At 45.0% G+C, this 25,073-nt stretch overlaps 1 protein-coding gene across 1 annotated transcript; it reads right to left on the reverse strand.

Moving 5' to 3' along the window:
• Positions 1-900: 900 nt before the first annotated feature.
• Positions 901-24,891, reverse strand: cfap69 (cilia and flagella associated protein 69). Its single transcript, XM_084312933.1, has 23 exons — positions 24,712-24,891; positions 23,676-23,735; positions 23,531-23,596; positions 22,664-22,773; positions 21,964-22,040; positions 21,773-21,868; positions 19,212-19,364; positions 18,791-18,968; positions 18,561-18,684; positions 18,305-18,353; positions 18,075-18,196; positions 17,698-17,947; positions 11,464-11,628; positions 11,254-11,369; positions 8,734-8,852; positions 7,718-7,799; positions 7,015-7,207; positions 5,439-5,576; positions 4,596-4,672; positions 3,111-3,308; positions 2,263-2,349; positions 1,322-1,408; positions 901-1,103 (listed from the first exon to the last, which is right to left on the reverse strand). Exons 1-23 carry the CDS (start codon positions 24,844-24,846, stop codon positions 921-923), a joined length of 2,865 nt encoding a protein of 954 aa, XP_084169059.1. The 5' UTR covers positions 24,847-24,891; the 3' UTR covers positions 901-920.
• Between the last annotated feature and the right edge of the window lie 182 nt (positions 24,892-25,073).

A 25,073-nucleotide genomic window follows, 5' to 3' on the forward strand; every position in this document is an offset into this window, starting at 1 on the left:
CACTAGTGCACCATAGATATAATTCCCTAAGATTCAGGTTGTATAATTACCTCCTGCGTAACCAGAGAATGGACATTCGTTATTGATTTGCCTACGCATACTCCTTTGCCTTACAAGTGCATTCAAAGAATAATGTAAAGTATCCTATGTACCTTTTGCTCCATTAAATACTTGATTAATACCTTTGACTGGAACCGATTTCATTGTGGGAAGTGTTCATCATATTCATATATCGTGTACTGTATGGCCAGTAATTAAAGTACATAAAGCGGTAGTGGTTTAATGATACCATACTTATCAATACAGTCAGGGAATTGTACCCCTCAGTTACACTCTCTCTCTATCTCCAACTGTATCTGTAGTCTCTCTCTCTCTCTCTCTCTCTTACCAGAGAAGATATTAAATTCCCTGACGTTCCCTGTCTGGAATACCGACCAGATAGCCGACTGTACACCTCTCAAAATTCCATGATATTCCAGAAACACCTGTGAATGAACTCTCTATAGTACTGTATGTTACATCTCTGTCCTTCATTGGTGAGATTTGATACCTAGAGAGAAGTCATGAATAACCTATATAACTTAATTCAGCCGCAGGTCATGAAGAGATCGGTTCAAGATCTTTAGTTCTTTCAAGCCACGGATATTTGTTCTTTCAACCCAGGTGGGAAAAAAGGTACCGGGACGACAGATCTTTCTTAAATCTGGAGACCTAAGATCATTCAATCAATGTAACAACAACACTCACTCGAATGAGATCAGTTCAGTTCAGGGAGCGGTTTAATCATGCCAAGATGCAATTTAATTATTCCTTAGATTATGCTGAACCAATCTTAAAGCTACTCCATGCAACAGTAACTGATTGTCTATTTCGTGAACCGACAGCAGGCTAAAAAGCTTATAGGCATATGTGGTGCCGATTCATTGGACCGAGACCGTGCTGAAGTACTCCTGGGGGGGGTCCTGGGCTGAGGGGAAGGAGTCTCTCTTCGGGGCCTCTCCGTGGACGGGCACCCTCTCCACGACCACCCTAGCGTTGGCCGGTGCCCCCCCTGTCAGCTGGGCGGGAGAGCTCTCTATGGCCTTAACTCTCCCATGGAACTCCTGAAAGACAACATGACACAACACATCTAATGTCAAGGACAGGAGGAAGATGGGGGGGAATACAGAAATACAAGAAATATTGAAAAGCCTCTTTGAACACAGTGTGTTTTAACAATTGACTTATGGATTTCCTTATTGTTTTATCAATCAATCAATAACTGTACAACTGAATACATTTGTGAAATTGCCTAACTACTGCAATATATAAGAATAGAGACCTCTGTAGGGTGAAATATAGCGTCCTCGTGCTTTGCATGGGGTCGTCTGGAAGATTCAATGCATTTCTCCCGCTGTGCTTTTACCTCCTGGAATAGCAGCCGAAAATTAATTAAATCAGTTATTCAAATTGACACTTTTTGAGACTGGAGAGAAGAGGGATGAAAGTGAGCAGAAGCAAGACCGAGTATATGTGTGTGAATGGGAAGGAAGACGGAGGGGTGATGATGATGCAAGGAATAGAGGTACCAAAAGTGGACGAGTTTAAGTACTTGGGGTCAACTGTCAAAAGTAATGGGGACTGTGGTAGGGAGGTGAAGAAGAGAGTGCAGGCCGGGTGGTGCGGGTGGAGAAGGATGACAGGGGTGATCTGCGATAGAAAGGTACCAGCCAGAGTTAAGGGAAAGGTCTACAGCACGGTAGTGAGACCAGCTATGCTGTATGGTCTAGAAACAGTGGCACTGACCAACAAGCAGGTGGTGGAGCTGGAGGTGGCAGAGATGAAGATGCTAAGGTTCTCTCTGGGAGTAACAAGGTTGGACAAAATCGAAAATGTCTACATCAGAGGAACGGCCAATGTTGAGCAGTTCGGGCAGAAAGTGAGAGAGGCAAGACTGAGATGGTTTGGAGGACATGTGCGGAGGAGGGAGGTGGGGTACATCGGGAGGAGGATGCTGGAGATGGAGCTGCCAGGAAAGAGGAAGAGGTGAAGGCCCAAGAGGAGGTTCATGGACACAGTGAAGGAGGACATGCGGGCAGTGGGAGTGACGGAGGACGATGCAGATGACAGAAAGAGATGGAAACAGATGATCCGCTGTGGCGACCCCTGACAGGAAAAGCCGAAAGAAAAAGAAGAAGAGGAAGATTCAAATTGACACTTTGAGAGGACAGTTGGGATCCATGGTTATATAGTGTATGTGTTGTGATCTGTGTGCCGTACTACCTTCAGAGTCTTGTAATCCGATGTCTTGGCAACGTACTGATCCCATGACTTGGCTACAAGCTCCTGTTGCTTCCAACGGGACTTTATCTGTGATGCAAAGATACAGCCATCAGATTTAAATCACACTCAGACAAACAATGGATATACTTTGCAGACATGGATTAAACCAATTTTTTTTTTTACCGAAATATCCACTGCGAAAAAAAACAAGACAGATCTAGCATCTAACAATGGTGTAGGCAGCCAGCAAGCAATGTATCAAATGGGTTTAATCCATTTTTTGTGAAGTGATAAGAAGTCTGCTATAGTGTCCTAGCTGGTTATATCAAGCAAATGAAGCTTGTTAACATTGGATTAGCAAGATTAATTAGTAGGAGGAAAACTACAAAACTCTTAAAACGAAGCAGCTAACATTAAATAAATTCTTTCTAGTGGCCATACCCCTTGTATGGACTAACATATACAGTACAAGACTACCACTGTTAAAGACATCGGGCCTACGTCGTACATCTTTTTAAACTAACTTATCATAGAAATAATATCAGAGTGGGTGTGCTTAATTGTGATTATGGAAATGTGTGACCTAGATTGTAGGTTGAAATATCTGAACAATCAGATGGCTTAGCTGGAAGCACTGTATGGCATATTGTTTGGGGTGTTTCTCAGCCTACCTGTTACATGACGAAGGTTATCCTATAACCCTAGTTACATGAGTTCTAGCGAGCGCTCTGCTCTAGTGAGGTCATCCCACTAGAGCAGAGGAAGAGCTAGTACGAAATGTAACTGCAATTTCCTCTCACACAAATATGCGCACGTGCGCACAGACACACACACACACACACACACACCTCTGTGTACATGAGCTTCTCTTCGCTGAGCTCCTCCGTCTCCTGCCGCTCCACCATGCTGCTCTGGGCCTCGGAGACCCTCCTGGCCGTGTCCTCTGTGATCTTAGCGATGGTCTCCAGGGCCTCCACGTCGGGGGTGACAGGCCTCACGCCGTCCAGGGCCAACTCTCTGGTGACCTCGTCCCACACTTCTCCAACCTGCGGCGGTGGCAGACGTGTGCATGTTCCGTATTCAACAAGCAGTCTCGGGTGTCAGCGTTTTGTCATTTCATTTATTCATAGTCATTTTGGAATAGTGAAGATGTTCGTAGCTTTTCGAAGATGTGATATACACAAGTCAAGTACATTTTTTTCCTAAAGCACAATTCATACACGGAGGGAATCCAAAGGGCTGTTACACAAACAACAAAAACTATAATGATTGGACTATAAGGAATGATTCTCTGGAATTAAAGAACATATAAAAGGAACACAGAGGGGTACAATATAAAAGTAGTACATTCTTATAAATAGATTTTCAGTACATTTAAAAAATATAAATATAAAAAAGAAAGTGCAGTAAAGTGCAAAAAGAAAGTGCAGTGGTTTAGCAGCAGCAGTTAAAAGCTGAAACAAACATGAGATTTTTAGCCTATTCTTAAAAATAGGCAGAGTTGGGGCAGATCTAAGACCTTCTGGCAGTTTATTCCAGCTATGTGTGGCACAGTAGCAGAATGCGGCTTCACCATGTTTTGTTCTGGTCCTAGGAACAGTTAGCAGACCAGCCCCTGATGACCTAAGAGGTCTAGAGCAGTGGTTCCCAAAGTCGGGGTCGCGACCCAAAGGTGGGCCGCGAGCAGCCACGGATGGGCCGCGAGATGATTAAAAAAAAAAAAAAAAAAAAAAAATCATTTTTAATTTTTTTATTTTTTAATTTTTTGTCAGGCCACTGAACTTAGAAGCAGGCCAGGACAGTGTTTCTAGTTGTATTCTAAAATTCTATTCTATTGTATTCTAAAATGTGACTATATGGTTTTATATTAACTTAATAAATAAACAAAAACGAAAAATCTACTTATTTCAACGAACATTTCAAACTAAATAACAGATTATGCACATAAAACGCTGAAAACAACCGAAGCAACAATAGTATTTTAATGAGGCTATTATTATTATCATTATTATTTTGCAACAAGTTAGCCCTCTCATAAATAGCACATATAAATGAATAACTAACTTGAACTAACTTAATAGGATTGAAGTGATATTTGGCTTAAAAAATCGGTCAGCTGGCAAAAAAAAAAAAAAAAAAAAAGCCAGACGATGTGCATTGGGCCGCGGCTCTCTGACGCCTTATTTTCTGGGCCCCGGCCTGAAAAGTTTGGGAACCCCTGGTCTAGAGGGTTCATATTGTAGAAGATGTATCCAGGACCTGACCCGTTTAAGTGATTCATAGACTTATATACACCTAACATGCATGTCCACATTAATGAACACAATGTCTACCTTAAAGTCCAGATATCTGTTGACAATGCTCAGGGTGATGAAATCCTTTGTCGACAATCCAGGAAGGTCTTCATAACCTGAGGAAAGTCATTTACATTTACATTACAGATAACGTTCAATAATGTAGCCTTGCAAGTTAATCCTAATCACACCACAAGATGTCCCCTAGAGATCACTAGTTCTCAACCTTTCTGCCCCCAAGGCCCCTTCTAAGGGCCAAGAAATTGACTTATTTTAAACCCTGCCCTCTTTTCTTGATCCTCCTATCACAACTGTTGCTTTTGTGGTGGTTTTCAATGGTCAACATGACCCTGGCAGTTATTACAATAGCGGACATACAGCAATTGAAAATAGAGCAGCGGCACGCTGTACTGTACTGTACTGTACTTTCCTCTGACAAACTTGTTGTGATTGGAGGATCAAGAAAGGAGGGCGGGGCTTGAGATGGGTCAATTATTCCAGAGCCCCTACAGGAGACATGGTCATTAGAGCGGCTCCATCTGCACTCCAATGGAATTAGTCCAGCTCATTCAATTTGACCTCGTAAAAGCATAAAAGTGATTCATAAACATCTCTTGCCATTGTGTAGTAGTCCTAAAGAATCCTTCTTTATTTCCTTTTTCTCTTTAATAGCATCCCGGGCAGCGTGTCGAAGTGTCCTTCAGCAAGGCACTTAACCCCTAACTGCTCCCGATGAGCAGGTTGGCACCTTGCATGGTTGCCTCCGTCGTCGGTGTGTGACTGAGTGAGTGAATGAGTGAATGTGAGGTTCCCAAGTTGTAAAGCACACAATCTGACCAGCGAATTATTGCCTCCGACATCCACGGCACTTTGTCCCTTTACCAAGTTTGCAGAAGATGGAGTAGATGTTGGCGCGCGGGTTCTCCGACACATCCATGACTGCTCCGCTGGGCCCGCTGGCAGGGAGGGACACTTGGCTGTCCTCCTCTTGGTGACGACACAGGATGGGCTTCTTCAGGTCTGACCATCCAATATGAGGGAAAATCAAATAAATAAATATGTATATATATCAGAAGAAGTGGGGCGGCTACGTGGCGTAGTGGGCAAGGCGCTCGCCACGAATGACGGAGACGCTGGGCTTGCCTGTTCGAGCCCAGCGCTCCACATTGCTTTCAGTTTAGCTGGTCGTTCATACTAATACACATTGGCCGTATTAGGGGGTGGGAAACTGATGGGTGGGGATCGGGCGTTGTGGACAGCGACTCCTACAGGTCGGTTGGTGCGCCTGCGCAGTAGAATCAGGAAGTGTCGGGGGCAGCGTGAGCCTCCCACGCGTTACTCCTTGCCACTGAGAGATCGAGCTGCGCAGGTGAAAAGATGCGACTGCTGTTACCTCAAGTACCGGAGGGGACTTGTGCTATGTATGACTTAGTCCACATTGCAGCCGGCTTGTGGGAGGCAAGAAACAGCGTTCGTGACAGGGGAGGGTTGAATTGGATGATACGAAAATTGGGATGGGAGAAAAATATAGAAAATGGGAGAAAAAGTGGATAAAGAAAAAATATATCAGAAGAAGTGGCACGTGGAACGTATAGATTGGGCTGCACGTGTGCTCTTACACCTAACGCTATTAAAATGTATCCACAGTAATAACAATGTTTATTAGTGTATATCAATAATATGTTGTATTGTTAGTAAGGTAATAACACTGTTTTTTTTGTTTTTTTTTTAATAACCGAATAACCAAAAACAACAGGATTACTAAAGTGTAAAGACCTGAAAAGTACTGATCAAGATGACTTTCAAGCAGCCACCTAGTATCCGAGTCATGGTTGAACATAATTTAGGATGTTAACCCATCGTGGACTAACCTGTGATCTTCCCCTGCAGGTCTCTGCGGACCCCCAGCTCCGCCTCCCCAGCTCCGCCTCCTCGTGGACTCACCTGTGATCTTCCCCCGCAGGTCTCTGCGGACCCCCAGCTCCGCCTCCTCGTGGACTCACCTGTGATCTTCCCCTGCAGGTCTCTGCGGACCCCCAGCTCCGCCTCCCCAGCTCCGCCTCCTCGTGGACTCACCTGTGATCTTGCCCTGCAGGTCTCTGCGGACCCCCAGCTCTGCCTCCCCAGCTCCGCCTCCTCGTGGACTCACCTGTGATCTTGCCCTGCAGGTCTCTGCGGACCCCCAGCTCTGCCTCCCCAGCTCCGCCTCCTCGTGGACTCACCTGTGATCTTCCCCTGCAGGTCTCTGCGGACCCCCAGCTCCGCCTCCTCATGGACTAACCTGTGATCTTCCCCCGCAGGTCTCTGCGGACCCCCAGCTCCGCCTCCTCGTGGACTCACCTGTGATCTTCCCCCGCAGGTCTCTGCGGACCCCCAGCTCCGCCTCCTCATGGACTAACCTGTGTTCTTCCCCCGCAGGTCTCTGCGGACCCCCAGCTCCGCCTCCTCGTGGACTAACCTGTGATCTTCCCCCGCAGGTCTCTGCGGACCCCCAGCTCCGCCTCCTCCTGCCTCCAGAGCTCCAGCAGCAGGTGGGGGGCCGTCTGGCTCTCTTCATCCCTCCAGGACAGGATGTGAGAGAGGGTCTTGGGGTTGTCGCTCAGCTCCAGCAGGGTCCCGAGCACCACGCTGTGCATGCTCCTGGGGCTCGACTGACACGCAAACAAGGTTCAGTGTCAGACTCAGACTCCCAAGATGCAACACTGAACGTCACAGGAAGTCCCTTCATTACCGACAGCCATCAGACTTTATAACACGCCTCACTGTGCCTCACTGAGCGCAGAGTAACAGTATAAACTCATATCTTCCTGGACATTTCACATCTACATTTGACATTTGTATTTTTACAATCTTACTGTATATTACAGCATACTTTTGGCTGTATATTTTAGAATGTATATACATATTTTAGAATGTATATCCTTGACTGTATTTTTACTCTTATTTTAGATTTTTAACTACCCAAATGTTTATTGTGAGCGATCTGTAGTGCTGAATTTCCCTCGGGATCAATAAAGTACTTCTATTCTATTCTATTCTATTCTATTCTATTCTATTCTATTCTATTCTACAAAAAGACCCAACTTGATTAACCTTCTATACACAAAGCGCAGGAGGACCTCGTGCTTTATGGCCAGAGTGTTTGAGCCACAGTTACTCACACGGAGTAAGTCGAGCAGAAGAAATGCTCCTTCTTTGGCTAAGAAGTAATCTTCGGTAGTGTAGCATCCCACGATGCAGGACCTGTTATCACACAAACAAATTATGTTTAGTGTAGTTCTTCTTCTTCCGACATGGCTGCCTGTACTAACCATTGGAAACAACTTCTGCAAGAAAATGCCACATTTCTGTGCAGTGGTAGTAGAGCAGGTGAAACACCGGGAAAGCACGATATTACTGTTCTACTGCGACTTGTCTACAACAGTGGTTCTCAACTGGTCTAGCCTCGGGACCCAACATTTTCCGTAGTCATTAAGTCGCGACCCAAATTTTTTTAACCACTATGATTTATTTCCAAATATTCTTTTTGCAGTAATACACAATCGTTCATGCACTGTTAAAAACATGAAATAAACACAAAAAAGTGCAACAAAAGTGCAACTAGGGCTAAAAACCCAATGAAATAGAATAATAATAAATAATATGCTTCTTAGCAGATTTCTTAGCTTAACATAACATACCTAAGTTTGGGGCCGGGGGAACTAATAATTGGGGTTGCAACAAAAGTGCAACTAGGGCTAAAAACACAATGAAATAAAATAATAATTTTACACACATCTGCGACCCACTCAAAATGGCCCCGCGGCCCACTTTTGGGTCGCGAGTCTCACGACCCACCAGTTGAGAAACACTGGTACAAGATCCACTGATGTGTTTCTCATATCGTCGCTGGCGGAAGAAAACCTCGAAACCCAACTTTTCAGGAGAAAATATTTGAGGGCGAAACTTTGTAAAACCACACACACACACATATGGAGGATGATCTAGTACAGAGTTGATTTATATAAAAAAAAAAAATTAAGAAAATGGAGTTACGAGGTTTTCTTCCGCCAGCGACGATATACTGTATCAATACATACATTGTTTCTTCCAACATGGAGGACAAATGGATATTCTAAACATTCAGTGAAAGGCCTCTATTTACCACAGAGACCTCAATAGTGCTACGTGAACCAACCAGACACAGTCGACTGTGGAGAGAATGAGCCTGTTGTGTCCCAGACCGCTGTAGAACTTCTCGGGACTCATCTTCAGGAAGTGCACCGCCATCTCAACTCCTTCAGTCCCAAACAGCTCCTGAAGCGCAACAATAATACTATATATAATAATAATAATAATAATAATAATAATAATAATAATAATAATAATAATAATAATAATAATAATAATAATAATAATAATAATAATAATAATAATAATAATAATAATAATAATAATAATAATAATAATAATAATAATAATAATAATAATAATAATAATAATAATAATAATAATAATAATATATGTTATAGGTTACAGAGACTCTTACTCTGGACGAGCTGTACTCCTTATCAGTGGTGGAAAGAATTTGTACTCAAGTTCTGTACTTAAGTACAATTTCGAACTACTTTGTGAGTATTTTTATTTTAGGGAACTTTATATTTTTACTCCACTACATTTCAAGGGAAATATTGTACTTTTTACTCCACTACATTTCAGAGCAGCATAACTGGACCACATACCACGTCCACTTTAACATCACCTTTAACCAGAGCAGCATAACTGGACCACATACCACTTTAACATAACCTTTAGAGGTCAATGGATCAAAGATTGACCAAGCACTGGAATACGTCATGTAGAATGTGTACTTTTACTTTAGATACTTAAGTCAGTGTTTCCCATTAATTACCTAGACTGTGGCGGCCCGCCACAGTTTTATAATGAACCAAAATAAAATGTAATAATATATATATATATATATTTTTTTTTTAAATATAAAGTTTGCCAATAGGGATGTATCAGTAGTATTGGCAGTGGTAGTAGTCGTAATAGTAATCCAGTATATTTTTTTATTTTCTAAAAAATAAACCAGTTCAACACAGGTAACCACTTTTGCTTCATTTCTTTGATGGCTCAAATGTATGCTCTAGTTACAGTACCAGTGGTTCCCAAACCTCTCCTCGAGACACCCCAGCCGTTCCATGTATTTATTAAATTCCACCACCAGCACACCTGATTCAACTAATAAAGGGCTAGTTAAGTTCTTTCTGCCTCATGAACATTTAAAAGCTTTCCATTTTTGCACAAAATGAGTTCCCTTCTATCACTAACATTATTGTTTAAGCTTTTTTGGTTGAAATAAAATTCGGCGATTTAATTTTACGATTAATTGCGAATATTTTCATGCTGAGCTATAGATTGTGGATGAATACGCACAGAAAGGTACACCATGCAAATGTTCATGCTTTATTTGTTTTAAACGAGACGATTTAGCGAGGTGGACCAGCCGGAAACAGCAATGACGTAACCACTACACCTCCCTATTGACAAGCTTTGTATGCATTACATACACATTATATACAAAGCTCTGTAACGAACCACCCTGGATTCTGAGGGTTAAGTAAAAACTCGTCCTAACTAATAATTGCAAGTCAAGTCAAGTCAAGTAATTTATTTATATAGCACGTTTAAAAGCACAAGAGCCAACCAAAGTGCTGTACAATCAAAGCTTAAAATCAATGTCCTAATATAAAATACACAAATACAAAAATACAAAAAGGCACAGCAGGACAAGACAGTACATTCAGAGAATAGGACAGTAGGACAACATTTGCAAGTTTGCCTTGTGTTTTTCGAAGGGATCAACAGAAAGCTCAAAGAGTCTCGACGAAGGCTGGTGGGGTGAAAACACAAGCCACTGCTGAAATACAGAATAAAATGGCCCTTTTCTCTCGGAAGTGTCTTTTCAAATTCTCCAATCGGCAAAAGCTTGGTGCTGCCACCACTGGTTGCCAATAAGATCAGCACCTTGACCTGACAGGTTAACAGTGATAGTAAGTGAGTGTTGGTCGAGCTTTCCTAGAAAACCACAGAAGAACATCTTGGCTGGAGGGTGGGAGGGTAATTTTTAGGGCTGACCCCTATTAGTCGAGTAGTCGACCATTCGGTCGAAAGGAGCCGTAGTCGACTGCCAACCTCTTAGTCGAGAAAATAAAATAAAAAATAAAATAAGTATACTTAAAAAAATTAAAGATTATCATTCTTTCCAAAAGAAAATAGGTCTAGAAGCGTGGCTAACGCTAATGGCACGCATACCAGAGGCTAACTGCCTAAGAAAACAGGCACAGAGGCACTGAAAGAGGATTTCACCCATCTAATGAACACACTAGACAAATATCAAGATGTATCCATCAGTGGACCAATTGCATGCTTTTGCAGAGGACACGAAGCCTTCAGTCGACTCCTTCAGACATTAAGCACCCCCCACAGCCCAAATGGAATGATAAAAAAAAATTATATATATATATTTTTTTGTCGACCGATAGTCGACTAACTTAACCTAGTAATTTTATTCTGTATTTCAGCAGCGGCTTGTGTTTTCACCCCACCAGCCTTTGTCGAGACTCTTTGAGCTTTCTGTTGATCCCTTTGAAAACACATGATCATTTGTATATATATACACAAAGCTCACCAATAGAGCTCGACTCGGCCCTACCTTTCTGTGCAGGTCGTTCTCGCACAACGCAGAGAGGATCAGCTGAATGTCAGCCTTGATCTCCAAGGTGACGGCGTCCCCCTCGTCGGGGCTGCCCCCCATTTGCATTAGGATTCCTGTGGGAAATGACAATCAGCACGAACACGTTGCAGATTGAGGAACCACCTCTCGTGAGCCTTCAGCGGTGGAGGATCTCCCCGTCGTCATTACCTAGAAGCTGGCTGATGGCCCCTTGATCACACAGGTCCTGGTTGATTGTCTCGTTGCCTAGGGACGTCACGGACCGCAGCAGCATCATGCAGTAGCGCACCTGGGCCCTCTTGCTGCCCCTCCCTCCAGCGCCATGGAGACTATGACCCCGGCCAAAGTAGCCATCTGCAATATAGAGCGGACATGAAAAGGTGATCCGGCGGCGTGTCATTAACTGGTTGCTCCTTTACCGTCTGTGTGGTCGTCGCTATACCTCAAGAGCATGGCCCAAACGTCTAAAAGCATCAGCCATCACCCCTCTTATCCAGCCAGCCCCCTCTAGGGGCAATTCAAGACCTGTTCATTTATATCAAAGCACCCATCCGGAGATGGTGCGCTCCATGAATCCTTACAATCTTTGTTCCTCATATTCACCCATTCACTCACGACATTCACACAACGATGGCGGAGGCAACCATGCAAGGTGCCAACCTACACATCAAGAGCAATTAGGGGTGCAGTGTCTTGCTCAAGGACACATCGACACGCTGCCCGAGAGGAGCGGGAATCGAACCGGGGAACCTTCCGACTACCAGACGACCGCTGTACCTCCTGAGCCACTGTCGCCCCCCCCCCCCCCCCCCAAGACAAGCTGCAATTGCTTTGAATACATTGCTTGCATTTAGCCTTCCTGTCCTACATCGCTTGTGTGTTCTTGCCTTCACCTTGTGTGTCTTGCCCTCACCTTGTGTGTTCTGCCCTCACCTCGTGTGTTCTGCCCTCACCTCGTGTGTTCTTGCCCTCACCTTGTGTGTCTTGCCCTCACCTCGTGTGTTCTTGCCCTCACCTCGTGTGTTCTTGCCCTCACCTTGTGTGTCTTGCCCTCACCTCGTGTGTTCTTGCCCTCACCTTGTGTGTTCTTGCCCTCACCTCGTGTGTTCTTGCCCTCACCTCGTGTGTTCTGCCCTCACCTTGTGTGTCTTGCCCTCACCTTGTGTGTCTTGCCCTCACCTCGTGTGTTCTGCCCTCACCTCGTGTGTTCTTACCCTCACCTCGTGTGTTCTTGCCCTCACCTCGTGTGTTCTGCCCTCACCTCGTGTGTCTTGCCCTCACCTTGTGTGTCTTGCCCTCACCTCGTGTGTTCTTGCCCTCACCTTGTGTGTTCTTGCCCTCACCTTGTGTGTTCTTGCCCACACCTCATGTGTTCTTGCCCTCACCTCGTGTGTCTTGCCCTCACCTCGTGTGTTCTTGCCCTCACCTTGTGTGTTCTTGCCCTCACCTCGTGTGTTCTTGCCCTCACCTTGTGTGTCTTGCCCTCACCTTGTGTGTTCTTGCCCTCACCTCGTGTGTCTTGCCCTCACCTCGTGTGTCTTGCCCTCACCTTGTGTGTCTTGCCCTCACCTCGTGTGTTCTTGCCCTCACCTCGTGTGTCTTGCCCTCACCTTGTGTGTCTTGCCCTCACCTTGTGTGTTCTTGCCCTCACCTTGTGTGTTCTTGCCCTCACCTTGTGTGTTCTTGCCCTCACCTTGTGTGTCTTGCCCTCACCTTGTGTGTTCTTGCCCTCACCTCGTGTGTCTTGCCCTCACCTCGTGTGTCTTGCCCTCACCTCGTGTGTCTTGCCCTCACCTCGTGTGTTCTTGCCCTCACCTCGTGTGTCTTGCCCTCACCTTGTGTGTCTTGCCCTCACCTTGTGTGTCTTGCCCTCACCTCGTGTGTTCTTGCCCTCACCTTGTGTGTTCTTGCCCTCACCTTGTGTGTTCTTGCCCTCACCTTGTGTGTTCTTGCCCTCACCTCGTGTGTTCTTGCCCTCACCTTGTGTGTTCTTGCCCTCACCTTGTGTTCTTGCCCTCACCTTGTGTTCTTGCCCTCACCTTGTGTGTTCTTGCCCTCACCTTGTGTGTTCTTGCCCTCACCTTGTGTGTTCTTGCCCTCACCTTGTGTGTTCTTGCCCTCACCTTGTGTGTTCTTGCCCTCACCTCGTGTGTCTTGCCCTCACCTCGTGTGTTCTGCCCTCACCTTGTGTGTCTTGCCCTCACCTTGTGTGTTCTTGCCCTCACCTTGTGTGTTCTTGCCCTCACCTTGTGTGTTCTTGCCCTCACCTTGTGTGTCTTGCCCTCACCTTGTGTTCTTGCCCTCACCTTGTGTGTTCTTGCCCTCACCTTGTGTGTCTTGCCCTCACCTTGTGTTCTTGCCCTCACCTTGTGTGTCTTGCCCTCACCTTGTGTTCTTGCCCTCACCTTGTGTTCTTGCCCTCACCTTGTGTGTCTTGCCCTCACCTTGTGTGTCTTGCCCTCACCTTGTGTGTCTTGCCCTCACCTTGTGTTCTTGCCCTCACCTTGTGTGTTCTTGCCCTCACCTTGTGTGTTCTTGCCCTCACCTTGTGTGTTCTTGCCCTCACCTTGTGTGTCTTGCCCTCACCTTGTGTGTTATTGCCCTCACCTTGTGTGTTATTGCCCTCACCTTGTGTGTCTTGCCCTCACCTCGTGTGTTCTTGCCCTCACCTTGTGTGTCTTGCCCTCACCTCGTGTGTTCTGCCCTCACCTTGTGTGTTCTTGCCCTCACCTTGTGTGTTCTTGCCCTCACCTTGTGTGTCTTGCCCTCACCTTGTGTGTTCTGCCCTCACCTTGTGTGTTCTTGCCCTCACCTCGTGTGTCTTGCCCTCACCTTGTGTTCTTGCCCTCACCTTGTGTGTTCTTGCCCTCACCTTGTGTTCTTGCCCTCACCTTGTGTGTCTTGCCCTCACCTTGTGTGTTCTTGCCCTCACCTCGTGTGTTCTTGCCCTCACCTTGTGTGTTCTTGCCCTCACCTTGTGTGTCTTGCCCTCACCTTGTGTGTTCTTGCCCTCACCTTGTGTGTTCTTGCCCTCACCTTGTGTGTCTTGCCCTCACCTTGTGTTCTTGCCCTCACCTTGTGTTCTTGCCCTCACCTTGTGTGTTCTTGCACTCACCTTGTGTGTTCTTGCCCTCACCTTGTGTGTTCTTGCCCTCACCTCGTGTGTCTTGCCCTCACCTCGTGTGTTCTGCCCTCACCTTGTGTGTCTTGCCCTCACCTTGTGTGTTCTTGCCCTCACATTGTGTGTTCTTGCCCTCACCTTGTGTGTTCTTGCCCTCACCTTGTGTTCTTGCCCTCACCTTGTGTGTTCTTGCCCTCACCTTGTGTGTCTTGCCCTCACCTTGTGTGTTCTTGCCCTCACCTTGTGTGTTCTTGCCCTCACCTTGTGTGTCTTGCCCTCACCTTGTGTTCTTGCCCTCACCTTGTGTGTTCTTGCCCTCACCTTGTGTGTCTTGCCCTCACCTTGTGTTCTTGCCCTCACCTTGTGTGTCTTGCCCTCACCTTGTGTGTTCTTGCCCTCACATTGTGTGTTCTTGCCCTCACCTTGTGTGTCTTGCCCTCACCTCATGTGTTCTTGCCCTCACCTCGTGTGTTCTTGCCCTCACCTTGTGTGTTCTTGCCCTCACCTTGTGTGTCTTGCCCTCACCTTGTGTGTTCTTGCCCTCACCTTGTGTGTTCTTGCCCTCACCTTGTGTGTCTTGCCCTCACCTTGTGTGTCTTGCCCTCACCTTGTGTGTTCTTGCCCTCACCTTGTGTGTTCTTGCCCTTACCTTGTGTGTCTTGCCCTCACCTCATGTGTTCTTGCCCTCACCTTGTGTTCTTGCCCTCACCTTGTGTGTTATTGCCCTCACCTCATGTGTTCTTGCCCTCACCTTGTGTGTTCTTGCCCTCACCTTGTGTGTCTTGCCCTCACCTTGTGTGTCTTGCCCTCACCTCGTGTGTTCTGCCCTCACCTTGTGTGTCTTGCCCTCACCTTGTGTGTTCTTGCCCTCACCTTGTGTGTTCTTGCCCTCACCTTGTGTGTTCTTGCCCTCACCTTGTGTTCTTGCCCTCACCTTGTGTGTTCTTGCCCTCACCTTGTGTGTCTTGCCCTCACCTTGTGTGTTCTTGCCCTCACCTTGTGTGTCTTGCCCTCACCTTGTGTGTTCTTGCCCTCACCTCGTGTGTTCTTGCCCTCACCTTGTGTGTTCTTGCCCTCACCTTGTGTGTCTTGCCCTCACCTTGTGTGTCTTGCCCTCACCTTGTGTTCTTGCCCTCACCTTGTGTGTTCTTGCCCTCACCTTGTGTGTCTTGCCCTCACCTTGTGTTCTTGCCCTCACCTTGTGTGTCTTGCCCTCACCTTGTGTGTCTTGCCCTCACCTTGTGTGTCTTGCCCTCACCTTGTGTTCTTGCCCTCACCTTGTGTGTCTTGCCCTCACCTTGTGTTATTGCCCTCACCTCATGTGTTCTTGCCCTCACCTTGTGTGTTCTTGCCCTCACCTTGTGTGTTCTTGCCCTCACCTTGTGTGTCTTGCCCTCACCTCATGTGTTCTTGCCCTCACCTCGTGTGTTCTTGCCCTCACCTTGTGTGTTCTTGCCCTCACCTTGTGTGTCTTGCCCTCACCTTGTGTGTTCTTGCCCTCACCTTGTGTGTTCTTGCCCTCACCTTGTGTGTTCTTGCCCTCACCTTGTGTGTTCTTGCCCTCACCTTGTGTTCTTGCCCTCACCTTGTGTGTTCTTGCCCTCACCTTGTGTGTCTTGCCCTCACCTTGTGTGTCTTGCCCTCACCTTGTGTGTTCTTGCCCTCACCTTGTGTGTTCTTGCCCTCACCTTGTGTGTCTTGCCCTCACCTCATGTGTTCTTGCCCTCACCTTGTGTGTTCTTGCCCTCACCTTGTGTTCTTGCCCTCACCTTGTGTGTTATTGCCCTCACCTCATGTGTTCTTGCTCTCACCTTGTGTGTTCTTGCCCTCACCTTGTGTGTCTTGCCCTCACCTTGTGTGTCTTGCCCTCACCTTGTGTGTTCTTGCCCTCACCTTGTGTGTTCTTGCCCTCACCTTGTGTGTTCTTGCCCTCACCTTGTGTGTCTTGCCCTCACCTTGTGTGTCTTGCCCTCACCTTGTGTGTTCTTGCCCTCAGTGTTCTTGCCCTCACCTCGTGTGTTCTTGCCCTCACCTTATGTGTTCTTGCCCTCACCTCGTGTGTTCTTGCCCTCACCTCGTGTGTTCTTGCCCTCACCTCGTGTGTTCTTGCCCTCACCTCGTGTGTCTTGCCCTCACCTTGTGTGTTCTTGCCTTCACCTTGTGTGTTCTTGCCCTCACCTTGTGTGTTCTTGCCCTCACCTCGTGTGTTCTTGCCCTCACCTTGTGTGTTCTTGCCCTCACCTTGTGTGTTCTTGCCCTCACCTTGTGTGTCTTGCCCTCACCTCGTGTGTCTTGCCCTCACCTTGTGTCTTGCCCTCACCTTGTGTGTCTTGCCCTCACCTTGTGTGTCTTGCCCTCACCTTGTGTGTCTTGCCCTCACCTCGTGTGTCTTGCCCTCACCTTGTGTGTCTTGCCCTCACCTTGTGTGTTCTTGCCCTCAGTGTTCTTGCCCTCACCTTGTGTGTCTTGCCCTCACCTCGTGTGTCTTGCCCTCACCTTGTGTGTCTTGCCCTCACCTTGTGTGTCTTGCCCTCACCTCGTGTGTCTTGCCCTCACCTTGTGTGTCTTGCCCTCACCTTGTGTGTTCTTGCCCTCAGTGTTCTTGCCTTCACCTTGTGTGTCTTGCCCTCACCTCGTGTGTTCTTGCCCTCACCTCGTGTGTTCTTGCCCTCACCTCGTGTGTCTTGCCCTCACCTTGTGTGTTCTTGCCTTCACCTTGTGTGTTCTTGCCCTCACCTTGTGTGTTCTTGCCCTCACCTCGTGTGTTCTTGCCCTCACCTTGTGTGTTCTTGCCCTCACCTTGTGTGTTCTTGCCCTCACCTTGTGTGTCTTGCCCTCACCTCGTGTGTCTTGCCCTCACCTTGTGTCTTGCCCTCACCTTGTGTGTCTTGCCCTCACCTTGTGTGTCTTGCCCTCACCTTGTGTGTCTTGCCCTCACCTCGTGTGTCTTGCCCTCACCTTGTGTGTTCTTGCCCTCAGTGTTCTTGCCCTCACCTTGTGTGTCTTGCCCTCACCTCGTGTGTTCTTGCCCTCACCTTGTGTGTTCTTGCCCTCACCTTGTGTGTCTTGCCCTCACCTTGTGTGTCTTGCCCTCACCTCGTGTGTTCTTGCCCTCACCTTGTGTGTCTTGCCCTCACCTCGTGTGTTCTTGCCCTCACCTCGTGTGTTCTGCCCTCACCTCGTGTGTTCTTGCCCTCACCTCGTGTGTTCTTGCCCTCACCTTGTGTGTTCTTGCCCTCACCTCGTGTGTTCTTGCCCTCACCTCCTGTGTCTTGCCCTCACCTCGTGTGTCTTGCCCTCACCTTGCTCAGCGCACCACTCCAGCAGCAGCAGCAGGCACGTGTTGCCCTGACAGGCCACGTAGTCTTCCAGCAGGAGCCGCGCTACGGTGGCCAGAGTGGCCAAGGCGTGGAGCTGCAGCTCCTCCCGCTGCGCCGGGGACCAGTGGTCCACCACACCACCACTACCCGAGTGGTGCCTCTCGCCGGCGGGGGCCGGGGGGGGCCTTGCGAGCGTCAACAGCGCCAGCATCACGTGGGCCTCTCGGAAGAGCTGAGGAACACAAACACACGTGTTGCGCGGAGGACGTTTACGATAATGTCACGACCCGAGCCACGGATTCAACCCGGTGACGTGATGCGCAGTGACCACACGGTGACCGACCGACCGACCGACCGACCTGCAGTGCAGACAGGTCCTTCGACAGGACGACGACCAGGCTTAACAGCAGCCTCTTCAGCTCAAAGTCTTCACTGTTACGGGTCAGCTTGAGGTTGCGGACCAGTGGGTTTTTACTTTTGACTGAAGAGAAAAGAGGAGTGAAGATAATTAGCAAAAAGATACATTTGTCCATAATTATTTTGGAATAAATCATAATTGCTGAAATTATTAAGAGAATAAGAGGCTCACGCTCTGGAAATGTGACAAAGGGAATGATTTGCTTGGCGAATAAACTCTCCTGTAAATTAAAAAGCAGATGTCAAACATGGATGGAAAAACACGATAAGAGAACAACACATCAACATGCTTACTGCCCATAGGTAGATGAGAAACCAAAAATATCTTTTTGACTTTCTGAATATGTATTTTTTAATTTTGTGTTGTGTTTTAGTCATGCATTGCTCTAAGCCCACTGATCAGTAACATATTGGCACCGGCTACTTACAATCATATGGGATTTGGGATTTTCAGCAATGAGAGTTGTGATTACAAGGAGATCGTTTCTGAGTTGGAGATCGTGATGCCCGAAGCCGCTCAGCAGTTGGTGAAAGAATGCCTCTTTCAAAGACCTGCGATGCAAACAACGGTGAATTATGTATCCAGTGTGTATTCCTCCTTCGCACATTCTCTTAAGCATTCACGTTTCAAACCACATTATGCCAACGAGACACTTACACAACACAATCCATGCTGCTTAGTTGAGAAGTGACCTCGTCTTTGCATCGTCCCTCCAACAAGTTCCACAGGATCTTAGAGGAGCGGAACAGGACTTGTCCGGAGGGGTCCGGCTCATTCATATGCAAACAGATCGTGTCCGCCCCGTGTGCGTCCACTATTAAACGACGGTTCACGTCTATACGATGGAAAATCAAGCATGATTAAAGAGATGTGATTACTAAAAGGAAAAAAAGCCATTGACATTGACAGAAGGACACTTAAGGTCACCGTTTTGATCGTTTCTCTGATTGTCCTTTGGTAATAAGAAGCTTAATCTCTCAAGAGCGAGCTACTTTATCTAATGAAGGAGGTCATCTGTTGAGATTGACATGCATGACGGAAAAAGCCAGAGGTGCCATCAACGAGGCAGTTACTTAACCAGAGGAACCGGAGAGGATCTGGAGTGTTTGCAGGACCTGAAGCCTCACGGCCAGCTGGCTCTCCAGCACGGCCAGGGACAGGACCATGGTCTCCGCCAGGCCACTCAGCTCCACGTGCAGCAGCTTGTAGCCCGGCCTGGTGCCCTGGAGCTCTACGGAGACAGATTGATTGATTGATCGATTGAACGGCGTTTCTTTTATTTATTTATTTAATAGGGAGGTGTAGTCTGACGTCACTGATTGTTCCACCCGTATAGAGATTTATCATTTGGAAGATGGATTATCGGCTATTGGAACAATTTTTGCCGCATGGAAATTTAAAAGCTTTCCATTTTTGCACAAAATGAGTTCCCTTAACATTATTGTTTAAGCATTTTTGGTTGAAATAAAATTTGGCGATTTTTGTTTTTATGATTAATTGCAAATAATTTCATGTTGAGCTATAGATTGTGGATGAATAAGCACACACCATGCAAATGTTAATGCTTTATTTGTTTTAAACAAGATGATTTAGAAAAGGGCAATGGGGAAATACATTGCGTTGGACAGAGGGTGGAACACGAAAAACGGCAATGGCGTAACCACTACACCTCCCTATACCCAGGAAAATCAATCAACACTTTCAGTTTCCACATCAATGTAAATGTGCCAGAGTTAGCTAATGAGCTAGTTTTCATCCGTAGTGCCTGCCTTAGCATGCATGTTTTTGGGTATGTTTCATCTGCATCTGTTTCCGTTTGAAGCCATTATCGATCACTTCATTACTGGACTGGAACTCTGGACCTTATCACACTTGCTCCGCCGCTCTGGTGACTGGCTTATACACTTAAGGTCCCCAGAGTTTGCACTGAATTAGGAAAATCTGCTTTTAGCTTCTGTGCCCCCGACACGTGGGATGTTTAGCAAAGCACTTTAAAAAATCAATACTTTAGTATCCATTGGTCAGTTTAAAGGTATACTTGCCAGCCAGTTCACCACAGTATGTAGTTGTTTTAATTATTTAATTTATTTACTTTTCTGTTTCTATATTGTTTTTGTATTATGTACTATACCTCTTGATGTCATTTAATATATATATTTTTTTTAATCCACTTTTTCTCGCCAATTCTCCCTTCAATTCTCCCCTCCCCTGTCTCGAACGCTGCTAGACCACGCCTCCCACTGGTCGGCTGCAGTGAGGACCAAGCCTTGCATCACGTGTCCCCTCCGGTACACGGGGAGGCAGCTGTCGCATCTTTTCACCTGTACAGCGCGATCTCTCAGCGGCGAGGAGTAACGCGTGCGAGGCTCACGCTGCCCCCGTTACTTCCTGATTCTGCTGTACAGGCACACCAACCGACCTGTAGGAGTCGCTGTCCACAACGTCCAATCCCCACCCACCAGCTTTCCCACCCGTAACACTGCCAATTGTGTTAGTATGAACGACCAGCCAAGCTGGTAGCAACGCCGAGAGCTGGGCTCGAACCCAGCATCTCCTGCGTTAGTGGCGAGCGCCTTGCCCACTGCGCCACTTAGCCGTTGTAGTGAGGTAGTGAAAGGGTTAACCCTTTTGTAGTGTGGTAGTGAAAGGGTTAACCTTCTGTAGTGTGGTAGTGAAAGGGTTAACCTTCTGTACTGTGGTAGTGAAAGGGTTAATAAGATGTATCACATTTACTAGATGTAACAACAGGGCATGGAACTAACCTTTTTACCAGACAATCTCATTTCTTAGCAGCCAAAGTAGTTTGTGAACAGAAAAGACTGACTGAACACAGGTTGGTTGTCATGCCAATGTGGCTAGTAGAACGGACGAGCCTTTGCCGGTGATACATTGGACATCTTTGCGCTCCCGGAAACAAGCAACAAAGTGACTCTAAATTTTTTTTAATATTTCCTGGCAATAATAATGTTCTATTTGATTTCAAACAACAGTACATGGAGGTAATTATTCAATTAACTGCCCCAAAGGTTCTCCTGTGTATCACTGCCTTTCCCTGTCTGTCAGCCAAAATTCACCAGAATTTGGCTGATGGCTGATGATAATTCCAAGTGTGGTTTATCAAGATACAACAACAACAACAACAACAACAACAACAACAACAACAACAACAACAACAACAACAACAACAACAACAACAACAACAACAACAGCACCACCATATTACGCTATGAGAGGGTCTCACTTATTGAAAGCCTAGACAACAACAACAGCACCACCACATTACGCTATGAGAGGGTCTCCTTATTGAAAGCCTAGACAACAACAACAACAACAACAACAACAGCACCACCACATTACGCTACGAGATGGTCTCACTCATTGAAAGCCTAGACAACAACAACAACAACAACAACAACAACAACAACAACAACAACAACAGCACCACCACATTACGCTACGAGAGGGTCTCACTCATTGAAAGCCTAGACAACAACAACAACAACAACAACAACAACAACAACAACAACAACAACACCACCACATTACGCTACGAGAGGGTCTCACTCATTGAAAGCCTAGAGAATCTGTTGAAAGACTTGAGAGATGTAGTAGCCGCTGGCTTTGAGGGACGGCCCGTACCATCTGGCAGCTGTCTGAACGTCACAACATAGAAGGACTTAATAGCGTCACAGATTTGGTATCTGACGTCTGCGTTTGAGATTCTCATCAAACAACCTGCAAACAGAAACACAAAGTGTTTTTAAGTGTCACTTTTTTGTTGATTGCTTATTTCAACACAGCATTAAGGAACACTGTAATGTGATGCTTACCCATGTGAGAGAGGAATTCTGTGACATCATGTGCATAGGTCACCTCATCAGAAGCCTTTTCCTTCAGGAAGGGAAGCCTTAAGGTTGAAACAGAGGAATCCTTAAGAATACTGTGGTGGGACATGAATCTGTCATCTTAGAAGTCGTTTGCAGGGCTAGTAAATAATAATAATAATAATAATAATAATAATAATAATAATAATAATAATAATAATAATAATAATAATAATAATAATAATAATAATAATAATAATAATAATAATAATAATAATAATAATAATAATAATAATAATAATAATAATAATAATAATAATAATAATAATAAACTTTATTTGTATAGCACCTTTCATACCAGAATTGCAGCTCAAAGTGCTTCACAGCAGTAAAAAAAGACAGGCATAAAATGAGCACAAAATTGGTAGATCAATGCATAAAGTGCAGACATATAAAACAAGCATAAAATAGTTTTTCACATTAGGATCGAACATCCCACTAGGCCTCTTTGTTTACGGTTTGATTCGATGGCAGTTTTAAAATAGACAGAGTAAAATAGTGCAATAGTGCAGTGCAATAAAATAGTTCAATAAAATAAAATAGTCTTCATTTACAGTGTTGTAATGAGTTTAGGCGGCACAACGGAGCTCTTAGTTTCTTTACTAAGTTGAGTTCTAAATTACTTTATAGAAATACTGGCTCTTACCTACAGATTTGGAGCAAGTCACACAAAACGGACACATATTCCGGGTGATCCTTCGTTCTCTCTGCGCAGATATTTAGAATTCTGGCGATGCCATTCAGTTCTTTCAAAAGCTTGGGGGAAAAGGGTTGTTTCAGGAACTAATAATAACATCGACGTTTTTGGAAAATACATTGATTGTCCCCACTGGGATAGTGAGAGTGTGATGATGGTTAATTATGAGTCATCATATTAATCATAGCTATTTCTGAGAGAGGAAAATGCTGACAGAACGAAGCAATGCAGGTGTAAATTGGAACCCTGGGACTCACGCTCCCAGGTCTCCAAGGACCTAACAGCTAATCTATTTCCATAACTCTATCGAGAGAGGAACATTTCACAACCTGGCACATATAAAGCCTATATTCTATTCTGTTATACTGGACAGTATACATCTCACCAGAAATGCAGTATAGGCTGATTTAGGTATTAATATAGGCTATCATATTTCATTATTATATTATATTATATTATATTATATTATATTATATTATATTATATTATATTATATTATATTATATTATATTATAATGGAGATTATTATACTGGAGTCACTATGAATTGAAAATGGGGGACCCTGATGTAAACAAGACAAACGTCTTTCTCTGATCTGCATCCCCTTAACAATTGTGGGTATTGAGCCGTACTGTATTGTACCCATTCTGCAATCTGTTAAATAAAGTTTTTATTCTATTTAATTTTTTTAATCCTCTTTTTCTCCACCGGATTTTCTATGCTTTTCTCCCCAAATAAAGTTTTCATTCATCCATTCATTCAGATTAACGTTCATCGGAATATGTCGGCAGAGACTGAATTAGGTAGAAAGGATACAAAGCCATTTTGGAACTTCTTCAATAGTTTTTGCAGTACAAAGATGTGTCTCTCTTTGAAGGGGGCCTTGAAAAAAGAGAATATTTTATTAGCCTACAGAGAAACACACCACAAGGAAGGTAATTTTGATGACACTGACACTCACCGTCAAATGATCCTCAAGCAGATTGATCACCCGACTTAGTTCAAGAGAATTAGTGGCAGCCTGTTGGAAATTATAATTAATTAGTGACCACAGTGGAATTTTATAATTTCCTTTATAGCACATACAGTATAGCTGAGCTGAGCAAAAATCTGTTGAACATTTTCAAATCAGTCAATGTTATGAAGCTACAGCGTCCTCATAGAAAACATCCTTTTTGGATTTTCTATGGGTTTCATGGGAAAAGCCCCACTGACTTTTTAGAAACTTGACTTTTTAGTTAGAAACACAAAATTAGCTGTGAGAAATGTCAATACAAGATAAAATCAAATGCGTTGTACCGTTGGAAAATAATATGTGCTTTGATCAAAGGATTGTTTAGCATATTGTATATAAACATTCAACTTTGTCTACCAATTAAGGCATGATAAATATGTGACATCTTTTTGTGTTCTATAGCCATATGTCTTGACAGTTCTCACAGCAACTATTGTGTTTCTATCTCTAACAGAAACATTATCTGTGGGACTTTTCCTTAAAGGACTGTACCAGTCTTTTTGACATGTGGGTTCCAAGTCATTCTTGCCTTGATACAAAAATCACTGTCGTTCCTTTTTCAATTACATTACTGGAGAAAAAAAATATTTTGAAAGTTATTTTCTGCTGATTCACCACATAAATAAAATAAACACCATATAAACTCATGAAAGTCTCCACCACATCTGCCATTTCAATCATCTGAGGTGCATTTATTTTCCATTTTAGTGAAATGTGGTGACTTTCATGGGTTTATTTGGTGTTAAGACACACTGTAAGCCAATTACCATCAACATTTTAAAGATTATGAAAAAAAATAACACAGTGGTACATAGTAAGAATATGACAACAAAAATACTGGTATTTTCCTTTAACATACTACAGGCTAGTCGTTAGTCGTTGATGTTATGTATCCGTTACAAGAAACACAACAGCAGCTAAGGACAACAAAAATAAAACATCCCAAACAAACAGCAATGGTAAAGGCAGAGGTTTGTTTTACCCCACGGATGTGATGATCCTTGTTTGGTGCTGTTTGCCTGATCACAGGTATCTCAGGTTTTCTTCGTCGCACAACTTTGGATCCTTTTGCAGCTGTCAAATAACTTTTTGTTGTGGCAGCCTCAGACGCAAGCATTGCAAAATGTTTGTCTTGTCTTTTAAAGGAATTATAATTTCTACGTCAATGAATTCAGGGGTTGCTGATAAAACAGATAATAACGTTCATTAAAAAGGCGCAAACGTACATTACAAATCATTGCAACTAGACGGTCCAAGTCCAATCTTCCCTTTGCCCCTGCGACGTGTTGGACAACTGCAAACGCGTCTCCGTTACTATGGTGATCTAATACAGTAGTGTACGGA

The sequence above is a fragment of the Notolepis coatsorum genome, assembly GCF_963971535.1.
Source record: "Notolepis coatsorum genome assembly, chromosome: 4".
Taxonomy (NCBI): Eukaryota; Metazoa; Chordata; class Actinopteri; order Aulopiformes; family Paralepididae; genus Notolepis; species Notolepis coatsorum.

Coding starts and splice junctions, on each gene's coding strand:
- cfap69 (XM_084312933.1), bottom strand. CDS start 24,846: ATGCTTGCGTCTGAGGCTGCCACAACAAAAAGTTATTTGACAGCTGCA. Junction 23,736..24,711: donor AGGATCATCACATCCGTGGG/GTAAAACAAACC, acceptor AATTTCCAACAG/GCTGCCACTAATTCTCTTGA. Junction 21,869..21,963: donor AGAATTCCTCTCTCACATGG/GTAAGCATCACA, acceptor TTCTGTTTGCAG/GTTGTTTGATGAGAATCTCA.